This window comes from Ceratotherium simum, chromosome 12 (genome assembly GCF_057802395.1).
Source record: "Ceratotherium simum simum isolate JZ-2026a chromosome 12, ASM5780239v1, whole genome shotgun sequence".
In the NCBI taxonomy this organism is placed as follows: domain Eukaryota; kingdom Metazoa; phylum Chordata; class Mammalia; order Perissodactyla; family Rhinocerotidae; genus Ceratotherium; species Ceratotherium simum.
Window position 1 is genome coordinate 24,881,100 of NC_141911.1, and position 20,914 is coordinate 24,902,013.

Below are 20,914 nucleotides of genomic sequence, written 5' to 3' on the forward strand. Positions count from 1 at the left end.
TCAGTTGCCAGGCTGCAGAGAATCCAGTCACCAATCTATGCAGGCCCACACGCTTGCCTGAGGGCTTGTTGTTGGGTGTGGCCAGTCTCAGGTGGGCTGCCTGCCCTGGCTGAGCTGGATTAAATCGGTGCTCTAGCTGGTGGAGCAGACCCTGGGCTAGCAGGTCTCAGGGAGAACTCCAATGGCGCCTGTGTCAGCACGCCACACCAGGCCACAACAATGGCCGCCGCCAATGTCCCAGTCCCTGGAGAGGTCTCACCCTCACCGAGATGCACTCAGGGCCTATTAGGTGAGTCTCTTGTCACCAAGCACTGTGCACCTTTCTTTCTGGTGATTTTAGGATGCTTTCTGGAACGGGTGAGTTTGTGCGCTGGCCCTTTAAGAGCCAGTTTTAGTTTCTTTTGTGAACTGGTTTGCTGGGGTGCTACCCAATGCTTTAGTAGCAGGCAAAGTCAGATATTATGCTGCTGGTCTCAATTGTGCTGGGTCCACAAATGCCCACAGCGGGGCGCCTCAAGCTCAGGGCCCCGCCCCCAGGGAGGCTGCGGACCTGTGAGCTGCTCCCGGCGGCCGTGAAGCTGGCGGCTTGTGAAGGCGGCGTTTTTCCTCTCCAGAAGGGAGTCTCTGCCTCTTCTACCCCAGTTAGGATTGTCCGTTGTTGCAGGAGTTCCTCTTATCCAGTTTTCAGTTCTGTCTCAGGGGTAATTTTTCCACGAGTAGTTGTAAATTGGCTGTGTCCACGGGAGGAGGTGAGTTCAGAGTCTGCCTACGCCGCCATCTTGACTCCGCCCCCCAATTTTTTTAATTTTAAATTTGGTTGATTCATTATGGCCTTTATTCAATATGCCAGTAAAGCTCTTCTGTACATTTGACTTTTCTTAAATCTCATGACAGAAATTATTTTTGTCAGCACATGATTAACCTAAACACAGTTTGAGTGTGCTGCCTTATACTCTCCAGGTGAAGAAAAATAAATAAATAAAAAGTCCATTTCTCCCGCTGATTTTACAGAGAGGTAAAGTCTATATACTCTCAGCATATGTCACCCACTCAACTGAAGGGAATGCTGTATTTGGGTCAAGGGGGTGTTCTGAAGAAGAAAATATCTTTCTAATATTGCTGCAAGAAGGTGGAAGAAACCTTCACCTGGATTTTTCTTTTTAAATTACTTTGTGTGCAAGAATACTCATTAAATCATGTTAATTATCTGAGTAGCACGGCTTCTTTATTACATGCTTTTTATTAATGGGCAAATGCAAACTGAGTCACATGGGGCTGAGGAAAAACAACAGCAACCTAGAAATCTTTTCTTTGTCACTCCCATGTTAAAGAGGGAAAGACGCATTTTACACATTTGATGTCCTCTATTTCCTTCATGTAGTATAAATAGATTGTTTACATGTGTATTCAAAAGAAAAATTAGGTACACTCTCTCAAAGTCAGAGAGAGAATTGGTTTGCCTCTTTAGGGGACAAATTCAATTCTGCCTGCACTTGCTTCATTCTTACACCCCTCATGAGATGGGAAGCCTGTGGGATTCCTGGTATTGACCAAAGGGCATATAATTAGTCTCATAAATCTAACATCGTATGTATGTAAATTAAAAAAAAACCTATTCAGAGTATTACCTGTATAGTGTTCATGCCTTTTCCTTAAAGTGATTTAAACTTTATAGTGTAGAAAGGGAGGACAATTCACTGACCGTCTAATGTTTATTATCTCAAATCTGTTATGGTGGAGATGATGCACTTAGCATTTCGATGCTTTCTTCTCTTTTTAGAGAGTGTGTGCTTCTCATTGAGAAAGAATGAACCTGGTAAATTATGTTTGAAGATAGAGTGGTCAGATATTTACTTTTAGTGTTTGATCATAAGACATCAATTTTTATGTTATAGCCATCATCAGATGTTAATAAATGTCATGCCATAAATCCAAATACTAGATAAGAAACATTCTTTTTTTTATTGAGGTCATATTGGATCATAACGTTATGAATTTCAGGTGTACGTCTGTGTAGAGGTACTTCCTTATAGACAGCATCATGTTCACGACCAAAAGTCTACTTGCCAACTGTCATATACGCATGTGCCCCTTTACCCCTTTCATCCTCCCCCATTCTCTTCCCCTCTGAAAGCCACCAATCTGTTCTCTGTATCTATGTATCTGTTTGTTTATCTTCCACATATGAGTGAAGTCACACGGTAATGGTCTTTCTCTGTCTGACTTATTTCGCTTAGGATAATACCCTCCATCCATTTTTCGAATTACTGTTTTTGTGTTCTTTGGATAAATACCCGGAAGTGGAATAGCTGGATCATATAGTATTTCTATTTTTAATTTTTTGAGATATCTCCATACTGTTTTCCATAATGGCTGTACCAATTTAGGTTCCCACCAGCAGTGTACAAGGATTCCTTTTTCTCCACATCCTTTCCAACACTTACTTCTTGTCTTTTTAAAAATAGCCATTCTGACAGCTGTGAGATGATATCTCATTGTAGTTTCGATTTGCATTTCTCTAATAATTAGTGATGTTGAACATCTTTTCATGTGCCTGTTGGCCATCTGTATATCTTCTTTGGAAAAATGTTCATATCTCCTTCTCATTTTTTGATTGGGCTGTTTGTTTTTTTGTTGTTGAGTTGTATAAGTTCTTTACATATTTTGGGAAAACTGAACAGCCACATGCAAAAGAATGAAAGTAAGCCATTATCTTACACCATACACAAAAATTAGCTCCAAATGGATTAAAGACTTGAATGTAAGACGTAAAACCATAAAACTCCTAGATGAAAACACAGGCAGGACACTCTTTGACATCAGTCTTAGCAGTATCTTTTCGAATATCATGTCTCCTTAAGCAAGGGAAACAAAGGAAAAAATAAACAAATGGGACTACATCAAACTAAAAAGCTTCTGCACAGCAAAGGAAACCATCACCAGAATGAAAAGACAATCCACTAACTGCGAGAAAATATTTGCAAATCATATCCAATAAGGGGTTAATATCCAAAATATATAAAGAAATATTCTTAATAATATCTTCTAGAGTGATAACATTGTTCCCATTTAAAAGACCAGCGACCTGTGCATTGGTGTTATTTGGCTATACTCTGGTTTGCCTAGATGCTTTAGGATCACCAGATCTTATTTAAAACACTGCTGTGTAGCCCAAATTGACTTAACTTTACACTGGCTTAGCTAAATTACATTTATTATGTTGTCTTTTTTAAAAAAAAAGTATTTAGGAGATCATATCATACAATCATGTGTTTCTTCTGGAGCCATACTTCTGCCCAGGTTGCTTTTGCTATTCTTTATCATACTCTCTGCAAGGGAACTTGCCCACTTCTAACAGTGAGCTGGGTTTCGTGGAGTCTATTTGTGTAATTAATATAGCACTTTGAGATTCTTCCAAGAAATAGTGTAGTACAATGTAAAACATGAACGGTTTGCTATTATTTGGCTTTGATACGTGTCCAAAATATATTTCTTATTTTAAGACAAGATCACTGTACCAGAAAATCTTTTGAAAGAGCATTAAAGTTGAGTTATACCAAGAGATTGGCATTCTGCTATTATGGATCAGACCTGAGCTTTCCTCATATAAGAATGTTTTTCAAATGTATCACGTTCATGGGATAACAAATCTTTCTGACCTCTTGTGAATTCTCATGTAATTAAATAACCACAATTTTCTCCTTAACATTTCCTCATTAAGGAAATTAACATGTAAAACATGGAGTGCATCAAATAAAGTTGTGGAAAATGTATATTGCCAGAGTGAGTACTGCAACATTTTAGTCATAGAAGCAAGTGGGAACAGTTATTACTTTGAAAATCCTCCATTATGTATGTAATTCTCTACTGACAGGGTTCTCATATGAGTTTGGCAGAGTAGTTTATTCTTGTTTCCTTTTTGCTTTACAAGTGTATTCCCATTCTTCCCAGTTCATTAAATTAATTACTAATCTGTCTTCTTTAAATACATACTTCTTAAACATTTCCAGTTTGTAGAATATTTAAGGATATTTTCATTGGTAATTTATAATTATATACAATTGTATATACCCAATAGAGAATTGGGTTTTAACAATCAAATATAAAAAATATATCTGTGAGTGTTAAGCCTACTTAGCTATGATTAAAATAAGGCTAAATCAGTATCACTACAAATTTATGTTGGCAAAACTTAACTAGGATTTCCATAATACCAAACTATCCTACTCACCTACTTTCACAAAAAGTAGCACATTTAAAATCTTCTCTACCTCCTCAAATTTCTAACAAACCACTCTACCCCACCACTCAGCCAACTTTCCATCTATTACATAAAGAAAGTAAATCATCACAGATGGAACATGTTTAATTCATCCTATCAAACCTACAAATCTCCTACATCTATACAATATGCCTTTTAGTGCCCATCTGTTATATTAGAGGAACTGGGTCTCCTTTCACCTAAATTTTGCCCCTATTTATGTTCTGTATTACATCCACGCTTTCAATGACCTTATAAAATCATGCATATCATGTCTCCCTTTTATCTTAATCCTCTCCCTTTCTACTATATGTCTCCTATCATTTAGATATTCGCAAATCTCACTGATATGAAGAATATATGATAAAATTAAACAAAGTAAAACAATAAGACAAATGAACAAAAACACAATACCTCTATAGACTTCATTTTATTCTCCAGCTGCACACCATCCTAGGCTTTTCTTTCCTAGTTGTGTTTCTCCCATTGAATTTTTACCACTTCATATATTTCTCAATCTCTCTCTCCTTCCTTGAATAACTTCAATTTGACTTCCAAGCCCATAACACCACCAAAAAAGTGTTTTCTCTTAAGTCAATGATTCCATCTATATCAATAAATGGAATGGGCATTGTCTTAGACATAATTGTACTTGAACTCTCAGAAGAATTCTATACTATTGAAAATTTTCCTCCAACATAATATATTCCCTGGGATTCCATGATTCTATGCTCTGCTGGGTTTTTCTCCTATAATTTGTCTATCCTTCTATTTTCTTTTGTTGGATAATTCAACTTTATATTATTCTTAAATTGTTTCCAGTACTCAGTTCTAGATTATTCAGCTCTACTATATGTTCTCCAGATGCAGTACTGATGATCTACATATAGGCTGGTGATTTCTAAATTTACACTTGTCTTGTTGAAATATTTCCCATGAGTTCCAGACATTTTAACTGTCTGCCTACTTTGCATCTTCAGAGTGATATTCAAAGTCAATATGTTCAAAAATAAAACTCACGAAAATTTCAGGCTCTTTATCTCTTAAGAGACAGACTAGACAAGGATGCCTCTAAAGGTCTGAGTAACTAGAAGGATGGAGTGATGAGGAAGATGAGAAGATGACCGAAGAAGTGAGGGAAGGTCAGAAGTTCAGTTTTGGACATGGCAGGTAGGCTGTCATTAGATCTCCAAGTAGAGATGTCAAAAATACAGTTGAATATGAGTCTAAAGTTCAATGAGGAGGATTGATTAGAGATATAAATTTGAGAGTCCTCAGGAAAAAGATGGCACTTAAAGCCGGAAGGCTAGATAAGATCACCAAAGGAGTGAGGAATATGGAAGAAAGATAAGGGCTCAATGTCTAGGAAACTAGTATTTAGAAATTGAAGAAATGAGGAGTAATCAGTACAGGAGATGGAACAGTAGTTGCCTGACAACAAGAGAAAAATTCAGAGTGGAAGAGTATTAGAAAGCACGTGAGGAAGGGATGAAAGTATTTCCTTTTCAGCCATCTGTCTCATCTTAGTTAGAGGTAACTCCATTCTTCTAGTGGCTCAGACCCTTAGAATCACCTTTGTCTGTTCTATGTCTCACACCTAACATTTATTCCATCAGCAAATCTTGCCAGCTATAACTGATAATCTAACGCCACTGCTACCACACTGTTCTGTGTCATTATTACCTCTCACCTGGATACTGCAATACTCTCTCTGATGGTCCCCCTAATTTTGTCCTGTTCAATCTATTCTCAATGGCCAGTATGATCCCATTTAAATGTAATTCAGCTAGTGTTACTCCTCTGAGAGGAAACTTTCAATGTTTTCTCAACTCTCTCAGTGTGAAATGCAAAGACCTAACAAATGCCCCAAGTACTAATCTGTCTGACCCCTGTTGCCTCCCTGATTGCATTTCCTACTAAACTCCCCTTACTCAATCCAGTCCAGCCACAGTCGTCTTCTTGATATTTTTGACTATGCCAAGAACTCTTGTTTGTCAGGAAGTTTGCAATTGTTTTTCTCTTCTAGAACATGTTTTCCACAGATATATGCTTGGATCATCCTGTCATCTCATTCAGAATTTTACTAAAAAGTCAATTTCATCATTGTAGACCTATGTAAAATTACAGTCACTCACTCTAAAACATATATACTTTGTGTATTTGACCAAGAATCTCTTTCTCCCCATCACTCACCTTTCGGGATACATCTATTATCATGCAAAGCACTAGAGTTACAAGAACCACATTCTGAAAACCACTGATTGGTATATCTTTTTCTAAATAGAACTTATTACCATTATTCAGTATGTTTCATAAGGACATGATTTTTTTCTTTTTGTTCATCTTTTAAAGCCTTATAGCTTTATAGCCTATAGCTTTTATATGTCTGGCACATAAAATTGGTCTACACATATTTGTTAAAAGAATGAATGACTAGATGAATGAATGATTGGCAAAAGAGGAGGAGAGAGACAGAGATATATTTTTTCATTACCAAATACGTCTTTGGAAAATTTAAGACTGTTTGTCTCATAATTATGAAGTAATTTTTTTTAACACAAGTGATTCATATTTAAATTTTAGTTTAAATGAAGAGCAGATACTCCAAATTAAAAATAAATCAGAACTGAAAAAAATCAATTAATTAACGAAGGATAGTACTGAATTCAAACACAAAGGCCGATGAGATGGGATAAGAGAATTAGAATACAAAGTCTTAAAGTCTAATAGAATCATACATTGGATTAGCTGGTTCAATAAATATGTGCTTGTTACTATGCATTTTTATTCTTGAAATCTGACTCTGGAATTAATGCTTGCAGCAAAATAAGTTCTTCATTTTTTTACTATGTTTATAAATTTTACCAAAATTTATTGACATTCATACAATTCTGCAGTTCAGTATATATATGCATGTATGTATAATTGTCACTTTTTATTGGAAACATATTTCAAAACTATTTTTAGTGTGAGACCCTGTAACATTTAGTCAGAGTAAACTGTGCTTGAACGCTTGCGTATTAATTGAGAAGTTACAGAGTGCACAATTTCTACTTGCAAACTTGACAGCAAGCTAATTCTTTTGGAGTTGCCTGGTAGCTAATAAGGAGTATATCAAATTGAAAGACAGGTCTGACTGAAGCAGTCTTTGAATAAATAATAGAATTGTTGTCAACTTTAGCCTTAAAGAAGTGAGGCAGAGACCAATTCTAAGATAAATTAAAGGAAAGATAGTTGAAATGTCTTTTGTATTTTTCTTTGCTGAATTCTCCACTATTTACCCTTAAACTTTTTCCCTCACCAACAATTTATGATTAACATAGAGACATTGAAAGCAAATTCTGAAGACATCATTCAATATCTGTTGAAATTAGCTGGAATGACCTAAGACACTCGAGAGACATGATAATTTATTTATTATTCATTAACTATTTATTTGTAAATCCATATTTATATAATGTATCAGTTATTAGGGAAATTTAACCAACAAGAATGAATACTATTCGATAAAAGATTTGATGTAAGTATTTTTTAAGGCGAGAAGTGTGCTTTAGTTATAGTGATGCTTTATATCAGACTGTTGATCACACACTGACAGATTTTAACCTATTTCTGTTTTAATTCCAGCAGGAAAAAAGTCAAGAAAGTTCAAGAATCAAAGGTAAGGAATGACTGTTTTAAATTCGTGGTTTCATAAATTCATGAAGTAGAGAAAAAAATATTTGATGCTACTTTGATAATAAAAATGAGAAAACAATGAAAATTTGAAATATTCAGTGTGATTTTTAAAGCCATAGTGAGCCCTTTGGGAATTCGCTAAAGCCGTTGGGGATTGTCTGTTGAAATTTCCTTTCTTCTTATAGCGCTTTTGGAAACTTCAACACAATTTCCTGTTTATTCCCTGAATTGTTCTCATGGAGTTCCTCCACCAACCATTGCCCATAAGAGTTGGCCTTCTATCACATCTATGATTTAGCAGATGAACCTTTCAAAATATATCTCATGAAGAACCAACTATTTAGTCACTGCTCTCTTGTTTTATTTTCTACGAAAAAGCAAGAAAATTTTTTATGTATTTTCTAAAATTGGTGATAGCTTTTAACATGGCATAGGCAACTCTAGTTGGACATAGGGAGACACTTTTCCCCATACAGACATTCTTAAATTTTGAAGTTTACTCATTGAGATAATAAATTATTCTAGGTAGGTTGTAATCCTTCAACAAAAGGTTTTCATTAACTTTTGCTCCTGCTGATCATAGTGATGGAACTTCACAGATTTTTCCTGGGTTAATTCCTCTGGCTTCTCCATTCAGATGCTGGTCCCTCTTATTCTACATTTTGGACATCTTCACCCACCTGTCCCTTCCCAAATGTGTCCTGGTCCCAAGCCTGACTATGGAGTGAAACACAGCTATCCTGTTTCCTTCCATCTTTTTTGCATGGAAGATATTTTTATTGTGTTTTACTTTTTTCAACGTTCTACAAAAATAAAAAGCAAATAGCTGTGGAGAAGTTACTAAGTTTGCATGTACTCCTGAAATGATGAAAGGGCAGTTAACACTTCTGAGGGTTTCTAGATTGATGATACTATTCTTGCTTACTTATAACAAGTCCACATATAATCTTCTCTGCACATTTCCCTGCAATTGACTGACTTACACAATTTTTTTCAATGTTTGGTCATCTCTGTGCATCTATATTACTGAAGAATATGAAAAGACATACTTTCTTATTTTGCTACACATATTTTATTCAAATGAATTATGTAAGCCTGCCCTTCTAGGGATTTCCAAACTATTTGTGTTCTTTTTCAGCAAACTGAAGTATGACTTGTTATTTTATATGTGAAATTATTATACTTATTTATTCTCAAAACACTCATGTTAACTCACATTTTTATACTTGTGTGTTACAAAAGGGAATTTCTATTCCAAGATGTGCTGTATGATGTGCATTTAAATGATATATACATTTTAAGCATACTGAGTTCACATTTGCCTTCTCATGAAAGGTCCCAGCGTTTCAGATTAATCTTAAATCATGTTTATAATTCTGTTATAGTTGAAATGAATTTAGTGTAGCTTTCTTCTTGATGCTTTATTGCCTTGGGGTGCATAAATCGTATCATCTGAAGTAGTAGAAATTATGTTTTTCCAACTACTATCTAGGAACATGTTTTCTTTTATAATGTAATAAAATTTTCAAGATGATGTTTGTCACTTCTTTCACTGTTATTGGCTGACACATGGTTCAGAACTCTCACATTATGGCTTCTAGACTACTGAATTGTAAGTAAATCAGAGATACACGGTTACTTTAGGACTTGTTGCCTAGCTCTACTTAGAAGAACCCCATATCTTTCTTGACTATTTATGGGAATCATCTTGAAATGTTTTCTTCCTGGAAATTATGAATGGCCATTTAAAAATGTTTTTAAATGTCAAAATTAAGAGAAAAAAATTTGAGTCATAAAAATAATAGTTTACCCACTGGTAAAAGACAAAAATTCTGAAAATCAAATATTGGACATTTCTTGATAACTAATTATTGAAGTGTGAGCTATGCCCTCACTTGATGCAAATCTCAGCTAGTAATCCTTTAGGCTTCCTGACTAATTGGTAATCTCATTTGCCAGAACATCTTTATTTACATTGTCAGGAATATATGCAGAGGAAGTCTTTAATCTTCTAATTTCCTGCATAAATTCTTTCTTATTCTGTGCCTATCTCTCCTTGTGACAACAATCCCAATCTCAGGATACCAATGACCTGAAATTACATTAATGCACAAAACATTCCCATGAAAATCAGTCCCTCTTTCCTCTGTGTACAGAGAGATGTATATTGAAATGTTTGGAAACTTGCAATTCTATCTCTAACTGATTAATGATTTAACACTCACACATACTCTTATTCTAATATTATTTTGAAATACCATAAAAATCCATATTTTTTTACATATTCTAAAATTATATTTATATGGAATTCAATTAGCAAAATGAACTTTGGTTCAATACTTAGCATGCTATTGGATTCTCAATTGATTTTCGTGTTTAAATTGCCTACTGTTAAATGAGTTAGAGCCTAATCTCCATTTGTAACACAATTTTGAGGTTTACAATGTTTAAGATATCCTCCCTTAAAGCTGCATTGAAGATTATAGCAGGGAAATGAAGATAGTCCTACAGGTTTGAAAAAATGATCCACTCTTCAGGAAGCCATATTTCATACTGTTCTTCAGTGACATTACAGCTATGTTAAAATAGAGTACATTGTGGTTTAAAACCCATTGAGAATTTTATAAATATTATCAGGAAATAATCTCCTTTGAAGAATAGTTCTAAAAAAGGAGCACAACAAATCAATTATCCTCTGCCAGTATTTCTCAGGAGAATATTTTAATTTGTGATTAGTTTATTCATTTACACTTAAGAACATCTCGCTAGAGTTCTCAGTGATGAAACAATAACAGTTTTTGAGGAAAATTTGAATAATTCTTGCTTTACAAATAGCTTAAAAATTCTGTCAACTTAGTCCAGTTTTTCATTTTCCAAAATAGTTTAAAATGTTTACTACAAGCAGAAGGATAATATCATTGTGGAAAGTGTGCATATGGTTATGCTATAGCATGCCTCTGAGTATCAGCTTTACCTTCACTCTGTCAATAAAAGAATGTTTGACTGTTCATTCACCAGAAAGATCCAGTTGCTTTTATCACACAATTTTCCCCTCCTCTTTTTTCAAGTAGATACTCTTGGATCTTCCCATTCAGAAGTGATTAAAATAAAGTTATGTTCAACTTTCATTGCTAGTTCTATCTTGGTTAAGACTTTACATTTGGCAGAGATTGAGGACTAAAGTTAGTTCCCTAATGGTCACTTACATGTTATATTATTAACACTCATCTTTTATTAAATGTCTAATACATGTCAAACACTGTGCTGAACTTTTTACATATATTATCTCATTTTGATCGTCAAACACACATTATTTGATCAGATTTAGCATTCAAACATGACAGCAGTTTGAGAAATCACATCAGATCAATATTATCATTTTTGTTCTATTTTAAAATAGATCATATTTTATTTAACCAATTACCAATTGTACGCTAGGTAAATTTAGCACACTGTTATTAGCAATGCTTTTTACATTTTCATGAATTGATATATGTGAATTTTATTATTTATGTGTTATTTTTCTTTCATGGCATGGTTACAAGTATTTTCCCTACTGCCAATTTATATAAATACTGCTCAGTGCTTTGTAACTTTAAGAAAAAAATAGATAATGATAAATGTGACATACTAATGTTCTCAGGGACATATGTAAGAATTGTGCCAGCTTGTTCACTAAATACTTGTGATCTTTGATAAGTGACTTAACCCCTCCAGAAGTAATTCTTCTTTTATGGTGAATATTAGCAAACATACCCTATGATATCAAAAGTCATTTATATATCTGAAATTCCAAGGCTTATACTTCTATAAGGACATTGGACAATGCTATTATTACAAACATTTATCCTTCAAGTCTACGATTCTTAGTAGGTTCATGAGAACATGACAAATATTATGTCATTTGTATTTGTGTATATGAAAAAGTTAAGTTGCACAATTGTTCTGCCTATGGGACATACATTCTTATATATATTGAACAATAAGGAAAAATATTGTTAAAATCATACCTAATCAATTAAAAGTGTGTGTTTGGGACAATAAATGCTATTAAAGAACTCTGGACCCTACAGTGTTTATACACACACACACACACACAAGGGCACAAATGCACGCTATTTTCTATTTATTTTTATACAACTATGGGTTCAGATTCTCCTTTGTTTCCTACATCACAAAATTGGCAACTGAGAGCACTGAACATCATCTGATATATACAGTGATATGTGTATATATATTATATATATATATCGATTATACCAAAAGGGGCATTGCTATGAAGTTAGAATGCTAAACTCCTAATATGGGATGTCTGAATATTCAGAGCTCTTTTCACTAGGATAATCTCACAGTGTTCCTGAGGTTAGCTCACTTCTTCAAGGTCAAGTAGCTAGTCAGGAACAGTGAGTGGATAGGAATAGATCTTCAAATTCTTATTACTAAAAGCCATTGGACACATTACATTAACAAATGAAAATATCAGGTAAAACTGAAAGATAGTAATTTATATATAAGAGTCCTTTATGAGAATTTTTGTCTAATTGTTGTATGTTTTTATGTTTAGGAAATAAAATATAGTCAGTACAATAAGTAATACCTAAAATAGAGATTATTACCATTATATGAAATTCAGAGTTGCTATATTTTTAACAGATTACAATATCATACACTATGAATGTTAGGTTCTTTGGTATTCAGTTTAGAATCCTATTGCTGAGACAAATAATTGTTTGTAGGATTTATGAAAACTGTGGTTTTTGTCTATCTTATTTCATAGTTATAATCCTTAGGAAGTCCAAGCACCTAAAAGACAAGAAAACACAATCTCTAGAAAATGTCAACCAAAGGGTTGATAGTTTTGTTTATTTGTTTGTTTTTTGCAACCAATAATACCAGATAAACCAGAGACAAGTATACTTATGGCAGACTTGTGATAATAATTTTTAAAAAATAATTAAATGTTGTAAAAGAATGTGAGGGAGCAATAATTGTTTTATGTACATTTTATTCCATAGCAATTGTATTATATCAGAACAATTCTTTTTTCACTCTATTTGTTTTATTAAAAACACACTTTTAAGATTAAATGAGGATAAAATATATTCTCATGAGTAATTATTGATTACCTTGCAGCAAAACATCAATGTCATATATGCACAACTTAATAGTGTATGATTGGCAACTCTTTACCAATATGACCATCTCAAATATTTCAACCCATTTCACTTTACACCTAATTTAACAATATGCATATAAATAGATTGTTGAGTAACAAATCAATTAAAAAATGCATTTCCCAATTATTATGAACACATTATCAGACTTTTCTGATTTGATTAGTTGACATCTGTTCCATTTATGATCTTTTACTATTTAAAAAAAAGTAGTCATATCTCTTTATGTGAATGATGTTTTTGCTAATTTTTGTGATAACATAAGTGAGTTTTTGAAATAAAAATGATAATACATAGATGCAAATTCTGGAAGCCATTATATACATAAGATAGTAATTCTTACTTTGATAAGTTTTCAAAAATATAACAGTTTAAGTTCTAATGTATAACACCATAAAGTAAAAATAAACTAATGGAAATACATCCACTATAAATAATCTAAATGATGCCCCCAAATGCCTTACTAAATAACTTTCAGTAGTATACATTTCAATGTAAGTAGTAACTTTTCTCTGGGAGTTAAGGTAATATTCATCCTTCATTCTTTAAAAAATTTATATAAACAGCTTGGTACAATTGTAGATGATCCTGATGTATGTCGTCCTGCCATAGCAAACAGGAAGACAAACGTTTTTCGCTATCCAATAATGCTATTATCATCAACCAGAAGCAGTTTCGAAAAGTATCTGATCATGTTTCTCATTTATGCCAAGAAGGATTCAACTTATATTATGCCAAACACATCATCGTCCTCCTCTCTTTTGCATACATTTTCTAGTTTTCAAAAGGATACCAATAAATCATCTCAACCAATGGGTCCTTTATTTTGGTTCCAGAATGATTAATTTTGCAACTCACTTTGCCCACCAGGAGGCAGTGCTCTCTAAAAGAAATAAAGGTACAATAGGTTTGGTGATGGGAAAACAAGCCAGAATAACTGGATTTAATTTTTTTTCTAGTAAATAATGATTCAATGCTGTGTGTAATATCAAATGAATATTGTTCAGGCTTTTTCTTGACGTAATTCAACGCTGTTGTTTTTTTTTACCTGCACACTAAGATCTCAACAGTGATCTTTCCTTCAATCACCAATACAAAATCTTTTTATTCTAGACTTTTAACAGAGCTAAATGGTTTCCTGAAGAAGTTTTAAAAAAATTCCATGAACTGTCTCCTGAAATAGTTGAATGTCATGTTTCAAGAAATGTCAAGTAATATTAACCAAAATGTGTTTGATGGCTTGATGAAATAACTTTGCTTACTTGCAATGGTTAGCCTTTCTCAAAGAGCAGTTCTTGAAATGGTCATGTGAACATGACATTTTTTTTTGCAAAAGTCCTTGTTTTACCCGCCAATGAATAATTATATGGTCTATCAGTTTTCTCTTCTTGCTTTAACTCCCCAGGTACTTTAAACATGAAATTTGACTTTATTAAAGATATTATATTTACTTGGGCTTTTAAAATATATATTTCTTCCTTCTTACCCAAGATCTTAGCTTAACATTTAATGTAATAATATTTAAGTATTTCATAAGTTATTTGAAATTTTTTTGAATTATGAAGCATATAAATTTTATACAAAAAGGATTTATAACTCTGTAAGTGATATTACATTCGGTGACTTCTATGAGGCAGAGTAGACATTCATTTCTTTGTCTAACTGTGAAGGATTAATTTGTTGTTTTACCTATTATGTCAAAGACTAAATTATTTTCCTTTTAAGCAATTATAAGATGCATTTCATAGTTTTAATTCATTATATGGGTAACATTTTTTTTTCAATTACTTAGATAATACGATGTAAATGTTTTTATTGGGAAAAAACGCATGTCATCCTATTAAAATTAATAGCATTTTTTCTTTAAATTGTTGGTACACGGAGTCCTTATCCATTGGACACTGGAAAATAAGGGAAAACTCTAGTCAAATATACTCTGTGATATTGCAAAATTCTATGTAATCCTCTAGTGATGCTTACCTTTGCTTCGTGAAGCATTTCCACTGTGTTTGACCAAGGATCTCTTTCCCCCACCAACCACTTTTCAGGAAACAGTTATTATTCAAAGCACTAGAGTGACAAGAACCACGTTCTTAGAAGCAGTGATTTATATATGACTTTTCAAGATATATCTTAGAGTTGAGACGCAGCATACTTAGGCTAAATTGCTTTTCCCCACTTAAGAAATTTTAATCTCCTTTTCTCACTTATAATACATACAAACATAATATACCACACAGTGCTGTTTTAAGGATTAAGGGAGATAAAGTATATGACCCTTTTGAGTTAAATGAAAAGCTCTTGGTTTATGTGAGTTCTTATTTCTATATGTTTTGAAATATCTGTGATCGTTTTTGAATACATCCATGGTAGAAACATATCTATGAAAAAAATAAGCTTTAATTGCATACAATGTTAAGATTAGAAGTCAAGACATGTTGACTTTATTTTGCCTCATTATTTTACATAATTCTAAGTTGTAATCCACATATTTTCCAAATTTAAGCCATTTGACTTACTGATATGAATAACCTCTATGTGTCCTGTCATATTTATTTTTAGACTAACGTTATTCTTATCATGTCCCTACCATGATACATGCAGCTCCATAGAAGAAAACAACAGTACAATGCAGTGGACACTGCTTTGAACATAAACATATATAGCAGACTATTCTCTGGGAAGTAAAGTGTTATCCGAGAGTACTAACTTGATGTTGTAATGGCATATATTGAAATTTGAAGAAATTTATGAGAAATTAAAAAAAGAAAACCAAGCCTAATTTAACTCATTGATTTTACGTTAACTACTACTACATTTAGGAAGTGCTGCTTTACACCAGAAATTTTGTGGTGATGTCGGCCTGCCCGAAAAATTCAGAAAAGGGGAAAATTTGATAGGTTTAGCTGCATCCGATAATAAAGCTTAGTTCAACAAAAGTTTATAAATTTAAATATTAGAAGGAGGTTAGGTGCCAGGGAAATTAAGATTAACAACAAAGTTTCTGCCTCAAGGAGGCCAGTAATACTGGCTGTGAATTTGGGAGATGGGAACTAGCACAAATAAATACAGTTACCGAAAAAGTGTGATAATACTTTCGTAGAGAAAGCACAAAGGGCTGTGCAAGCATAGAGGTGAGGTGAGGTGTGGGGATGGGGCCTGGGAATGGGTTTTTGGGAAAGATCAGCCTTTTTTTTTAGTAGGGAGACAAGATATTGTCTAGAAGAATGAGGAGGAATAGGAGAAGTGAGGAATGAGAGAGAATATTCTAGGTCTTGGGGCGTTAGTGACTTCTAAATGTTTAAATATTAATGTTAAGCTGATGAGAATTAAAAGAGAAATAAAAGTATGGAGGAGAATAGATTCACAGAGTAATTTATAACTAGGAAAGTATCACTAGCAAATTTGAGGGCAGGAATAATGCTCCTGTGAAGAGATTGCCCAGGCTAGATAGAAGACTGATATTGATTAACTGGTATGGCATTGAGAAGTATTGGGAACAAGCTAAGCAGTTTTCCAATTAAACACGCTGCAATTATTTTCAGTCTCTGAAATTATTATTCCATCTTTCCCTTACAACAAACAGAACAAAAACTAAAAACTGCACACCGATCATGAAATCTGCTTTCCTTGGTGGTTTAGCACTCAGACTCTAGAACCAGAATAAATTTCAATTCTGAGTCTACCACTAAATATCTATGTGACTAAAGGCAAATTATTTGACATCAGTGTCCTAGTGTCCTCATCTGTACAAAATGTAGGTAATAGTAGTTTCTTCTTGATGGGTTTGTTTTGATGATTAAACAAGTTATTTAATACAGAACACCTTGCAAGAACCATGCAGGGTCTGAGATTTTACCTTCTTCACAAACTAACAAGTAAGCCTCACAGTTTCCTGAATGCTGGCAGAAGACACGAGGCTCCTGTGTCAGAGACAATGAGCAGTTTATTACTCATTGTCATAGCAATAGCCAGAGTAACAGCATTTGTGCCATTTCCCACAGGGCGAAGAGAAGACGGCCAGATGATTCCTGCACAGGCAGCAGTTTGCATTACGGGAGAGGAATACTCCCCTCTCCCCGGCCCAGCTTAGAAAGCCCAAATATTGTATAATGGACAGGACGCATATCTGACATTTGCCCTGTAGAGAGACATTTTCTTTATTACACTTGACAGTGAACATACTTGCCCTTTGCTCCAGAGGGAGGCACTCTTTTTATCTTCCAAGGATATTTACTACACAGAATCTCTGAGAAGAAAGCATGGAATAAAAAACAGTCAGTGTCTCTTCTCTCAAGACATGCAGAAATGCAAGCGATCCATGGAGAATTGTCTCTAAGAGCAGTTAGCACAGTGAGGCCACAAAAAAAAAAACCACTCAGTAAACATTTATAATTGCCACCACCACCACCATCATCGTCTTCATTCAGAGTTTTTTTTTTTCCTTAGTTGTCCTCTGGGGTGAAGAGAATGTAAAATACAGCATCTGCAGGGCTTTCCTATTTACAGCCTTTCTGTTGATCTTTCATGGAAGGGTAAATGTTTCTGAATTTACTTCTAAGGTAAAAGAACTATATAAACATACAACATATAGGTAGATGCATAGAGAAAGACATATGTAATTTTTTTTTCTCTCCATAGTATTAATGTGCAGTTGTTTTAAAAGTCAAACAAATTCAGAGAGTTAAAAAATAGTAATTACAATAATTCACAATTTCTGTGTAATTGATAAGCACCCCGTGTAAGGTGATTTATTTGCTTTATATTGATTTTATATATATGAATAGTTAACATTTATGAGTACTTCTTTATTGCCAGGTCTTCTGCTAAGACCTTTCCATGTATTATCTTATATGACTCAGAAGAATTTTATATACTAACAAGAAAGTAAATTTACTGGTAATCTATCTATCTAAAAATGACCATCATTACCATTTTGGTATATGCGAATTCAAAAATTTATTTATATATGCATGTATTTCTGCAAAAAACTTGCGGTATTCTTCTTTTGGAAGTGTTAATGCATATCTATGATCAAAGTTTACAAATACTTTGTGCTGGATACTGCGAATTGGTTGACTCAACAACAATTTCAAACACCATGCTTTCTTTTTACAGACTTTTCACAGTCTAGTAAATTAAAAGTTACATCTACATTTCCCAGAGTCCCTTGCAGTTAGCCTTCTAGATGTGTTTTAGGTTTCCTATGAGATTCATGCAAGCATGGCCTTTTATGAAATTCTTCTTGGAAAACAAGCACGGTTTGGAGACAGAAATTTTCCTTTCGCAGATAATGGCAAAGGCAGTATAGTTCTGAACCCAGCAGCCAGAATGACAGTTTCCTTATATAGTTATTCCTGATAACGGCAGAAGCAGTAAGACCTTTGATATTCCAGTTCTATGGTGGGGTTTTAGAAGTTCTTTTTAAGAGCTCAGTATAGAGCCCTTTCTTCAATCCAGTGAACTAATTTCTATATCTCTTAATAAGTGTCTTTACTTTAAATAGTACAGATTATATTGTTTGTACCAAAGAGCCTTGGTCAATGCATCAGTACATTCTAGGACTACAACAACTAGGGATCTGTATGGAAGAAATAAGTAGAAAAAGGATTATTGGAGATCTAGTTACCAGAACTTTAGGAAAGACTCCAGGAGGCAAACCTGTCTGCAAGACTGATGCAGGCAACAACAACCAGGAGGTACAAGGTGTTAGGCCCAAAGAGTAGAGCAAACACGTGCGTCGTCCAGGTACATGTTAAAACCAGGTGATCCTATCTAGCTTGCAAGAAAAACAATAGTAAATTCTTTTTTTTTTTTGAATTTTATTTATTTTTCTTCCCCAAAAGCCCCAGTAGATAGTCGTATGTCATAGCTGCACATCCTTCTAGTTGCTGTATGTGGGACGCCACCTCAGCATGGCCAGAGAAGCGGTGCATCGGTGGGCGCCTGGGATCCGAACCGGGGCAGCCAGCAGCGGAGCGCGTGCACTCAACCGCTAAGCCGCGGGGCCGGCCCCAATAGTAAATTCTTAAGTCAGACGAAATGATGATTCATACAGTCATTTATTAAAACTTTTGTGTTGAGCATCAACTATGTGCCAAACATAGTTCTGGGTGTGCGATATAGTAGTGGACAAAACAGGGAAAAGTTTCTGCCATTCTGGATCTTAGATTGCAGCTCCTAAGAAATCTGACCATACCACAGAATAGTTGTTATTTTCCAAAAAACAGCTAAAAGTCCCATAAAAAGCACAGGCAATTTTCCCTCTCTACTCCTCCTCAACCACCCCTTTCTCTACTTCACCTCAGCTCCTGTCTGAAACTTATTGCAAGACCCCAGTGCTAGAGGCTGCTGGAGGCAGGACAGCAGACAGAAGCTGGTAAATCAGAATCCATGCAACAAAAAGATAAACTCCATCCCTGAGAGGAGAACCTTCTGCTACCTGTAAATTACCCCTGAAGCCTTCAAACCTTACAGAATAATTAATTTCTGAATCTGATTCTCTTGTCCTCAAATCTCTTCCCAGTGGTTCAGAATCATGGGAATTAAATGGTAACTTACAGGATGTTATTCTCATGAATCCATAAAAGGAAAGAATTCCATGTCCTCTATCGGTCCTACTTGACCTTCAGCAACATTTTATTCTCTCAGGGAAAGGTAGCAGCAATGTTTTAATAAGATGGCCTGGAACACACGGGAGTCAGACTTAAAGTTGACTTCCAGAGGTATCATTAGTCTTCTTGATTTTCTATGTGGTAATTATTCTGCTTTATTTTGCAAATTTCTATCCTCTCACAGGCATGGTAGGACATTATTATCCCACTATAATTTTTAATAACTAGTGTTTTAAGTTATCCTTAAAAAAATCTTAGTATAGAGGGCATTATAGAAATTATATATATCTATATATATACTGTTAATATAAAATGTTAATATGTAATATACAATATTATAAATATATGATAGATCATGTAATATAGATTATGTAAATAATATAATGAATACAATCACAATATTAGGTTATCATAGCTGTGATTTATTTTCTGTTTGTATATTTGTTTTGTTGTTGCTGTGCTTGTTGTAAAGGCCTAAAAGGAGAGCTAGTACATAGCAATCTCTGACCATGTACCACACATCTATTTAGTTATTTCTTCAGCTTATTATAGTTATAAAAAAGCTCTGAGAAGTAGGCACAATTTAATATGTAAGGAAAATGAATCCTTTTTCTTTTTTGAGAAAGACTGGCCCTGAGCTAACATCTGTTGCCAATCTTTCCCCCCTTTTTCCTTTTTTCTCTCCAAAGCCCCAGTACATAGTTGTATATCCTAGTTGTAGGTCCTTCTGATTCTTTTCTGTAGGACGCCGCTTCAGCATGGCTTGATGAGCAGTGAGTAGGTCTGCGCCCAGGATCTGAACTAGCATACCCCAGACTGCTGAAGCGGAACTTGGGAACTCAACTGCTATGCCACCAGGCTGGCCCCAGGAAAATGAATCTTGAAGGTTAAGCAACTCATCAAGATTATACAGCTAATAAATGCTTGAAACTTAATTTAAAATAAACTTACTGCTTTTACTGGGGATTGTTCTTATAATTATCCCTATGCATCCTATTGTGTGTGTAATATAGTGAAGTCTTTCTATTTTTGGATAAGTCTATATATGAGAATGTGTTCATTGTTTACAACTGCATAGTAAGCGGTATAAACTACATTGTGTCCATTGCAAGATGGAAAAATCCTGTCCCCTCAAAAATTGAATAAATAGGTTAATTATTTAAATGGCAGAATCCAAATGAAAACTC

The 20,914-nt window shown here is 34.3% G+C and overlaps 1 protein-coding gene across 4 annotated transcripts in view; it reads left to right on the forward strand.

Moving 5' to 3' along the window:
- FSTL5 (follistatin like 5) overlaps window positions 1-20,914 on the forward strand; it is a 732,413-nt gene that overhangs the window by 121,708 nt on the left and 589,791 nt on the right. For 2 of the 4 annotated variants that reach the window (XM_087437469.1, XM_087437471.1), the window contains exon 3: window positions 7,889-7,922. In XM_087437469.1, coding sequence (XP_087293595.1) covers window positions 7,889-7,922 — 34 coding nt within the window. The remainder of the gene's footprint in view (window positions 1-7,888; window positions 7,923-20,914) is intronic. The other 2 variants (XM_087437470.1, XM_087437472.1) reach the window with 1 other exon arrangement.